General features: G+C 42.0%; 1 protein-coding gene across 7 annotated transcripts in view; it reads left to right on the top strand.

Annotated features, from left to right (window-relative positions):
• BCOR (BCL6 corepressor) overlaps positions 1-2,841 on the top strand; it is a 118,521-nt gene extending 115,680 nt beyond the window's left edge. For 5 of the 7 annotated variants that reach the window (XM_061137293.1, XM_061137292.1, XM_061137295.1 and 2 more), the window contains exon 16: positions 1,680-2,841. In XM_061137293.1, coding sequence (XP_060993276.1) covers positions 1,680-1,743 — 64 coding nt within the window. In that variant the 3' untranslated portion in view covers positions 1,744-2,841. The remainder of the gene's footprint in view (positions 1-1,679) is intronic. The other 2 variants (XM_061137296.1, XM_061137299.1) reach the window with 2 other exon arrangements.
• Positions 2,842-9,957: the final 7,116 nt, after the last annotated feature.

Here is a 9,957-nt window from a genome sequence, read left to right on the forward strand (position 1 = left end):
CTGATGGCCTAGAAAACTTTTACATTGCCTTTGACCTTGCTGGACTACAGAAGCTTCATCATGGCTAATCCTTTATCTTTAGGAATATTTTTTTCAGAAACAGGACTTTTATTATGTCACTTGTCCCTCCAGACCTCATGTTTTTCTGTTACATTTTAGCATCAAGTCCAAACCTGCTTGGCCCAATAGACAAGGCTTGTAGTTATGACCACTCTGCTCTTAACTTCTTACAGCAGTGTTCCTGTTGGGTACTATCAGTTGGCACTCAGTTTCCATCCTGCATCTTTTAATTCCTTTCTTCATTGCAGAGGCTAGATACCCGAATATCACTAGACTCCCTTGCAGCTAGAATTCTGAATTGTGGTTAGGTTTGGAAGGCGGAGTGAGGGAGAGATGTGTTCCTGCTCTACAGGCTGCTGATAAGGTTAAGGAGACATGCTGGACAGTTGGAGTGATTCAATCAGCCTTTCAACAGTGAGTCTTTAGCTTTGTGAGTAATGAGATGCAGTAGTGATCGTGGTAGTGCCTGGATGACAACCTCAATAGACTGTTCTTAAATCCAGTGATTCTGGTGTCATCCTTGACACATTCCTCCAGCCCTCCCAAAGATTCCTTGTATCAAATCCATTTGTGATCAGAATGCTCTTAGTGGTTTTCAGTCTTAAATAGTCAACTCTGAGAACACCTAGGCAGAGAAGATGGAAGGGGCCATGGAGATGATGTACTTGAATGGGGTCTTAATGTATGGGGAGGAAGGGGTCCTGTAAGCTCTGTGACCTGGCAGGTGGGGAAAGAGCCATTTGTGGGAACAGGGAAATCCAGTACTGTCAGATGAGATGAGAGCCCATTGTTCAGTCGCTCAGTCGTGTCCAACTCTTTTCGACCCCATGGACTGCAGCACACCAGGCTTCCCTGTCCATCACCAACTCCCGGAGCTTACTCAAAGTCATGTCCATTGTGTCGGTGATGCCATCCAACCATCTCATCCTCTGTTGCCCCCTTCTCCTCCTCCTCCCACCTTCAATCTTTGCCAGCATCAGGGTCTTTTTCAGTGAGTTGGTTCTTCGCATCAGGAGCCCATTGTTGGTGAGTACCAAGTGAAGTTTGGGATGTATCTTGAAGACAAGGAAATCAGAGAACAGTGTTCTTGATTTATCCACTTTATTAGTTTTAAAAGTATATATATATTTAATTTATTTTTGGCTATGCTGGGTCTTGCTGCGTGGGCTTTCTCTAGTTGCAACAAGCAGGGGCTACCCTTTATTGCAATGTGTGGGCTTCTTACTTCAGTGCCTCTCGTTGCAGAGCATGGGCTCTATAGCATGCGGGCTTCAGAAGTTGTGGCGTGTGGGTGCAGTATTCTCAGCTCCTGAGCTCTGGAGCATAGGCTCAATAGTTGTGCACAGGCTTAGTTAGCTGCATGTGGGATCTACCCCACCCAGGGATCAAACCCATGTCTTCTGCATTGGCCAGTGCATTCTTTTCCACTGAGCCACCAAGGGAGCCCTATTATTTATTTTATTTTTTTGATCATACAAAAATACACTTTGTTTTAAAAAAAAGAATCTCAACATTTCAGAAATAGAGGTTCTTGTCATCCTAAACCAACCCTTTCTCCCATTCCCCACCCGAAAAGTTAAAACCAGTGTTAACAGTTGTGCTGAACTTTTGTTTTTTAGGAAGTCATCTCAGACAGCAGGCGGGAGTGGTCGCGCACAAAGCAAAACAGACCTGCAGAAATAATTGAACTGAAAGAGTGCTGGTGAGCCTGAATTACAGGCAACAAGGAGCCCCCAAGAGCCCAAATTAAAGCAAAGAATAACAACTCCAAGGTATTTGGCTCTTTGTATTTGTATTTGGGCTGGAGTTAAAGGGTGGGCTGACGACCAACTGAGGTTCTCTCCTGGATGAAGGTCATTCTATTAATTAAGTCAAGAAAATAGGTGGGAGCCGTAGGTTTAAGGGGTGCAGGGGAGGTTATGGGCTTGGTTTAGGAGACATTTAAGGTTATGGTTCATGGCAGTTGGAGGAGCCATTGGTAAGTTAGAAGAACACTTATTATAAGAAACATCAGGTGTTTGAAAATGTGGGTGAAGAACAGCTAAAGAACTGATTCTAGGTAGAAATGAGCTGTCCATGGCCTAGAGAAGTTTGGATGTCAAGAAGCTCCCCAGCAGTTAAGAGGAGGTACCATAGGTGTGGATGCACCCTGCTCCCCTCCATGGGAGCAGAGGGAACACCGATAGAGACGACATCCCACTGGGTGTAGAGTAGCTTTCCATAGTGAAGATAACAGTGCAAATGAGATTGTACTAGCTGTAGCAGGCTCCCAGGTACAGAATCCCTCATAGCACAGGTGGAGAATAGAAGAATGGTTCTTCTGAAGGTGTAAAGATTGAGGGCATGCTCTTCATCCTATCCTATCTCCTGGCTACAATGTGGTTGTGACAGCTATTGCCATAGCAGCCACCCTGGACCACGAAGCATGGAAGTCGAGCATTCAGTGTGCTTAAGGAGCCTGGGTCCCTTAGGACCTAGTGTCCCTGAACCATCACATCAGCACTGCCCTGTGCTGCCCTGCTCTGCCTGCCTTTTATGTTCGAGAAAAATAAACAATTCTGTTGAAGCCACTGTTCTTTTCGAGTTTTTCTACTACTCCCACCAAATCGCATCTTAACATGCTTACCATAGGTGTGCACTTGGACATCTTCCTTGTCAAGTTGGCCCAGTAGTGTAACAGCAAAAGGCTGAAAACACCCAGATGCCCATCAGCCAGTCCCTCTTTGAAGTTATAGTGATACATCTGCACTGTGATACTAAGCAACTGTACAAGGAATTGAGAGCCAGCTTTCTAATTCTCTTTAGAAATGGTTACCTCTGGGTAAAGAACAAACTGCCAGGGAAAGGGGTGGAAGCTTTACTCCTCTGAATGTTCTTGCAATATCGATTCGACTTGAGAGTTTACATGTTTCTAAACCAAAAGCAATGTCAAAAAACAAACAAACCCTAACTATCCAGTTGGAAGTGTAACCACACAGAAAGTAACTATTTAAAATGACTTTAAAACAGAATAAAAAAAAATTAAAAAAAAAAAAAAAAAAACAACAGAATAAAGTGCCTATATAATCCCTTGCTCTAAGGACAGAAGAATGCAGAAGCTCTCAAATAAATGATAAATTAGTTTATTTTCACTAATCCTATCCTTGCTGATAGTGTCTGCATTGTGATGCTGAGACTGTCCTGTTTGTGTTGTGAGATGAGCAAAAAAGTTATTTGGCATGGTTGAGAAATGGGGTTTTCTGCATGGGAGAAAGGAGATGCAAATATAGGATTGGTATGGTTAAAGAAAAAGTGTAGTCCTTGGGAATTCCCTGGCAGTCCAGTGGTTAGTGCTTTTGCTGCTGAAGGCATGGGTTCGATCCCTGGTCGAGGAACTAAGATCTTGCAAGCCGTGTGGCACAGCCAAAAAGTAAAGAAAAGAAATCGGGTAGTCCTGATCTTGAACTGGGCTTCCCATTGGCTCAGTGGTAAAGAATCCGCCTGTTAATGCAGGAGATACAGGTTTGATCCCTGGGTTGGGAAGATCCCCTAGAGAAGGAAACGGTAACATGCTCCAGTATTCTTACCTGGAAAATCCCATGGACTGAGGGGCCCAGTCCTTGGGGTTGCAAAAGAATCAGACACAATTTAGTGACTAACCAACTCCCAGACTGGATGCTAAATACCTTTTCCCACTAAAGAGAATTGAGGTTCCTTTGAGAAATGGTTGATTGCAGGGAGTATGGACATATACACAATATAAGCTGGTGGGGCTGTGTCCAGATTCAGTAGCCAACTTGGAGAAGCCCCTATAAATACAGGCCACTTTTAGCATCAATGAGGATAACTGCAATAAATACAGAGTAGTTACCCTCCATCCTACCCCCAATCTGCAGTTTCGCTTTCTGAGGTTTCAGTCACCCATGGTCAACCTTGGTCCACAAATATTAAATGGAAAATCCCGGAAACAATTCATAAGTTCTAAATTGTACACTGTCCTGAGTAGCATGCTAAAATTTTGCTCAGTCCTGCCTAGGATATATCTCTTTGTCCAACTTTTCCACGCTGTATATGCTACCTGCCCTTTTGTCACTTAGTAGCCAACTGGGTCATCAAATCTCTAATTTCAGGCCATCCACTGAGGGGTCCTGGAATGTATCCCTCATTGATTAGGGGAGAGTACTGTACACATTAAATATCTTCAAATCCATGAGTTCATAATGGCATATAAAACAACAAACTCATTGATCTCTTTGGGGGAATGTTAGGGAAAACCTCATTATTTCAAAACTGGCAAATGGGAAAAAATGAAGCATTTCTCTGCCTTTCCTCCATGAAATGTTTTGCTTTATAACAGTATTACAACCAATATAAGGTGTTACCATTTTACAACCCTTAATGAAATAGATCTAGGCAATGACCAGTCATAAATGCCAACATTACCAAAAATAGAAAACAAAAAGGAACAACCAGGCATTCTGAGCCTCCTGATAAGCAAACACTTCGCCTCCTATGAAGTAGTCTTACCCAAAAATTGAACCTGAAACGGATGAACCTCCAGAGCAGCATTGCCCAATAGAAATACAATGTGAGTCAAATGTGTAATTTAAAATATTCTAGTAGCTACATTTTTTTAGAGGTGTTTTGGGTTATTTCTTTTTTTTTTCAGTTCAGTTCAAGTCACTCAGTCGTGTCCAACTTTTTGTGACCCCATGAACCACAGCACACCAGGCCTCTCTGTCCATCACCAACTCCCAGAGTTTACCCAAACTCATGTCCATTGAGTCGGTGATGCCATCTAACCATCTCATCCTCTGTCTTCCCCTTCTCCTCCCGCCTTCAATCTTTCCCAACATCAGGGTCTTTTCAAAGGAGTCAGCTCTTTGCATCAGGTGGCCAAAATATTGGAGTTTCAGCTTCAACATCAGTCCTTCCAATGAACACCCAGGACTGATCTTTAGGATGGACTGATCTTTAGGATGGACTGGTTGGATCTCCTTGCAGTCCAAGGGACTCTCCAACACCACAGTTCAAAAGCATCAATTCTTCTGCGCTCAGCTTTCTTTATAGTCCAACTCTCACATCCATACAAGACCACTGAAAAAAACCATAGCCTTGACTAGATGGACCTTTGTTGACAAAGTAACGTCTCTGCTTTTTAGTATGCTGTCTAGGTTGGTCATAACTTTCCTTCCAAGGAGTAAGCGTCTTTTAAGTTTCATGGCTGCAATCACCATCTGCAGTGATTTTGGAGCCCAAAAAGTAAAGTCAGCTACTGTTTCCACTGTTTCCCCATCTATTTGCTATGAAGTGATGGGACTGGATGCCATGCTCTTAGTTTTCTGAATGTTTAGCTTTAAGCCAACTTTTTCACTCTCCTCTTTCACTTTCATCAAGAGGCTCTTTAGTTCTCCCCTAGAGGTTTTTTCTTTTGGCCGTGCTGCACCAGTTGCAGGCTCTCAGTTCCCCAACCAGGGATTGAATCCAGGACCTTGGCAGTGAAAACATGAGTCCTAACCCCTGGACAGCCAGGAAATTCCCTAGCAGGTACATTTTTAAAAGTGGGGAAAAAAATAAATTAATTTTTATATTTTAACTCAATGTATCCAAAGTATTACCATTTCAATGTGTTACCAATATAAAAATCTTTTTTTTTTAAGATAGAACATCTCGACTGGCATTTTTTTATTTATTACTTTTGGCTGTGCTGGGTCTTCATTGCCACATGGACTTTTCTCTAGTTGCAGTGAGTTGGGGGCTACTCTCTGATTGTGGTGCAGGAGCTTCTCATTGCAGTGGCTTCTTTGGTTGCCAAGCACAGGCTCTAGGGCATGCAGTCTTCATTAGTTGCAGCACGTGGGCTCCATGTTGCAGTTCCCAGGCTCTAGAGCACAGGCTCAGTAGTTGTGGCGTGTGGGCTTACTTTTTTCACATGTGGGATATTCCCGGATCAGGAATCGAAACCGTGTCTCCTGCATTAGCAGGTGGATTCTTTACCACTGAGCCACCAGGGAAGCCCATAAAAATCATTATTAATGAGATACTTTAGTTTTTTTCTACTAAAACTTTTTTTAAAATCCAATGTAAAAATAAAATCCAATGTATATTTTATTGGATTATCCAATGTATATCAATTTGTATTTCTTTTTTTTCATTTATTTTTATTAGTTGGAGGCTAATTACTTTACAATATTGTAGTGGTTTTTGCCATACATTGACATGAATCAGCCATGGATTTACATGTGTTCCCCATCCCGATCCCCCCTCCCGCCTCCCTCCCCATCCCATCCCTCTGGGTCTTCCCAGTGCACCAGCCCTGAGCACTTGTCTCATGCATCCAACCTGGGCTGGTGATCTGTTTCACCCTTGATAGTATACTTGTTTCAGTGCTATTCTCTCAGAACATCCCACCCTCACCTTCTCCCACAGAGTCCAAAAGTCTGTTTTGTACATCTGTGTGGATTATCCAATGTATATCAATTTGGACTGACCACATTTCAAGTGCTCAGTAGCTACTTGTATGGCAAGGGGCTACTGTACTGGACAGTGTTTAGATTTATTTTGCAATTTACCAGAAATACAAGGGACAAAAGAACATGTGAGGACAGTATGTGTAGGCATTCAGCCAAAGCCAGATTGAAGCTCTATAAGGCACATGATTTGGTTTCTTCAAGTTGTAAGTGGAAAAAAAAACAGGTGGAGGGGGAACCACAGACTAACAAGATACTTAAGAGAAATATCAGAATTGTAAAATAAGGATCTTAGACTCTGATTTGAACAAACTAAAACTAGGAAATATTTGTGAAAACCAGAGAAATAGGAACACCAAGCTTTATTTTTTGGGGGGTAGAGACCTTATCTTTTAACAATACATGCTGAAATATTTATGGATGAAATGACAGGATATTTTGCATCAGAATCATCCAGGAGATGGGGGAAGGAGGAGGTAAGTATAGACAGAACAAGCCTGATCATCAGTTGGTAATTGAAGTGGATGGATGGGTACATGGAGGTTTATTTGCACTACTCTCTCTACTTTGGGGTATAGTTGAAATTTTCCACAATAAAAGTTTTTTTTGTTGTTGTTTCTAATGAACATCAATACTTGTCTTTCTGAGTTGTGAGGATTAAATGGGAGCACCGAGCACAGTGTCCAACAGGTAGTAGGCACTAGATAAATGCTTAGATTCCTCTTTCTAAAAAGTTGTATACTTAAAAAAAGACCCTGAAATGATCCTGTCTCATCACATACAGTTTGTAAATTCTTGCAGATAGATTTGTTTTCCTTCCTTATCTCTACCATCTGGTGATGACCTCTTCACTGCAAAACTGTCTGAAAGAGAAATTATGGCAAACTCTAGTCCTCAATGACAAAAGCTCAGTCAGGAATGGGGCAAGACACTCTGTGTACGCCTATTATATAGTTTTTAATGTTTTAAATATTCAAAAAACAAAAATAGATGAATAAGGATAAATGCTGAATTTGAATATAAACAGGAACAAAGGAAACTTTGTATCCCATTGACAATATTACCACACAGAGAAAAGAATTAGCTCAAGTCAGTTTTAAACAGTACACAGAGTGTACATCCGTAGTGGAACATATTCTAAGGATAAAAATAACTGCAAAGATACCATGAAATTTACTTAGCAGGTCTCTTGTAGTGATACTTGTATTGATACTGTATTTTATTGAAAGTATTTTATAATTTTATACACATTATAAGATAGAGCAAATGATAAATATGTTGGTAACGTCATGACCTCTGTGTGAGAAGGGAGATATGAACATAGAATGTGCAGAGGGGAGAAAGAACCTTGCAGTGTTGGGTTTGAATTGTCAACTCTATATTTAAACAAATACAACTTGGATTTCCAAGCTCTGTCTGCCCACTAAAAGGGCCTCCAAAACATTGATACCCCAGTAGCAATGAATACATCCAGGGCCAGGTTCTTGGTGTCTAAATACCATTCTCCACTATCAAGAACCAGGGGTTGCTTAAAGAAATGGCTGACCGTGAGTCTTTAGCTGACGATGTGAGCTTCACCTGGAGAGGAAGAGACTGGTGCCATATGCCTCCCAACATGATGAATAAAAATAAAAAAGACGCAGCATCACCTCTACAGTGTTCTTGTCAAAAATGCAGAACCGGATCCCATCATGAGGAAATGGATAAACCCAGAATGTGGGACATTCTGCAAAATGAGTGGTCTGGCTTTATTTCTATTTCTTAATCACTGCCATAAAAAAAACAAAAGCAGAAGGGAATATTCTAGATTAGAGAAGTTTGAAGAGACAAGACAATGAAATGCAATGCATGAACCTTGATAGTTCCCTAGATCAGGGAAAAAATAGTTAATAAACACTTTTGTGACTACTGGGAAAATTTTTTAAATTCAATCTCATTGAGGTATAATTTAGATAAAAGACACCCATTTAAAAAGTACAGTTCTATGAGTTTTGACAATTTTACACCCATGTAACCACCACTCCCAATCAAGAATCTAATATTTCCATCACCCCCCAAAGTTCCCTTGTGCCTTTTTGCTTTCAACATTCTCCTCACCCCAGGCAACCAGTGATGTGGTTTCTATCACTATGGAGTCAATGGGGAAATTGAAATAAAGACTATAAATTAGAAGGTATTATTGAATAAATGTAAATTTCCTTAGGAGTGATAACAGCATTGTGGTTTTGTAAGAAAATGTTCTTATTCTTGGAAGATGTATGCTAGGGTGTTTAAGGGAGAATTATCATGATGTCTGTAATTTAGTTTCAAATGGTTCAGTGAAAAAGACTATACACACACACAGATAACAAAAGCAAAATAATAATTGGTGAATCTAGGCAAAGGGTGTATTAAACTGTTCTTCCAACTTTTCATAGGTTTGAAAAATTTCAAAATAATAAGTTGGGGAGGGGAAAGAAAAGAAAATGTAATTCTCATCTCAGACTTTTTTCAATGTCTCTCATAACTGCTGCCGCAGAGAAAGATGAAACAAAGACAGGTTAAAACATTTATTACCTTGTCACTCTTCTTCCTTTTCTAAAAGGTCTTAGTATTCTGTCAAAAACAAGGCCCCAAAAGTTGTGCAGCCCCTCCCCGCTAAGACCCCTCCCAAAGCCCAGGTTCAGAAGTTGGGGTTTGGATTCGGGTCTGGTTCAGGGGAGGGGGTATCTCTCCTGTCTGACACTGAAGTAACTCCCTTAGTCTATTCAAGCTGCTGTAACCAAATACCATAGACTGGAGACGTTATAAACAGGAGAAATTTCTTTCTCACAGTCCTGGAGGCTAGAAGTTCGAGATCAGGGTGACTGCGTGGTTGGGTTCTAGGGAGGGCCCTCTTCGGGGGTGCAGACTGCCAACCTCTCGTTGCATCCTCACATGGCAGAAAGGAGTTAATTAGCGCTCTGGCCTCTTCTTAAAGGGCACTAATACTAATCCCGTTCATGAGGGCTCTACACTTTTAGGACCTAATTACCTCCTAAGGGCCCCATCACCAGATACCAGCACATTGAGGGTTAAGCTTTCAACACATGAAATTTGAGGGGGACACCAACATTCAGTACACAACACCCTCCTTCCCAGAGCCCTCTGGTTTGGACAAATGGGAGGATTGATCAGCCAGGCAGGCAGGCAGAACCAAGCTGCTGGGGAGGGGTGCGCCAGGCACGAGAGCCTACTGTTCAGACCTGCCGCACGGGGAGTATATTTCATGGAAGGCCCCGGCTGTCTTTCTCTTCAGGAACCACTACTGCATTCAGGCCAAGGTCACACTTCCCTGGGGGCTGTTCCCAGCCAGTGACTGAGCACCGCAGCAGTACTGAGGCCCCTCATTCCGGCGAGATGCAGGATTCCTCCAACGGTTGACTTTAGCTCAAGACTCTCCACAGCCTGGCTGGAGCTTGCCGGGATA

Source organism: Dama dama, chromosome X (assembly GCF_033118175.1).
Source record: "Dama dama isolate Ldn47 chromosome X, ASM3311817v1, whole genome shotgun sequence".
In the NCBI taxonomy this organism is placed as follows: domain Eukaryota; kingdom Metazoa; phylum Chordata; class Mammalia; order Artiodactyla; family Cervidae; genus Dama; species Dama dama.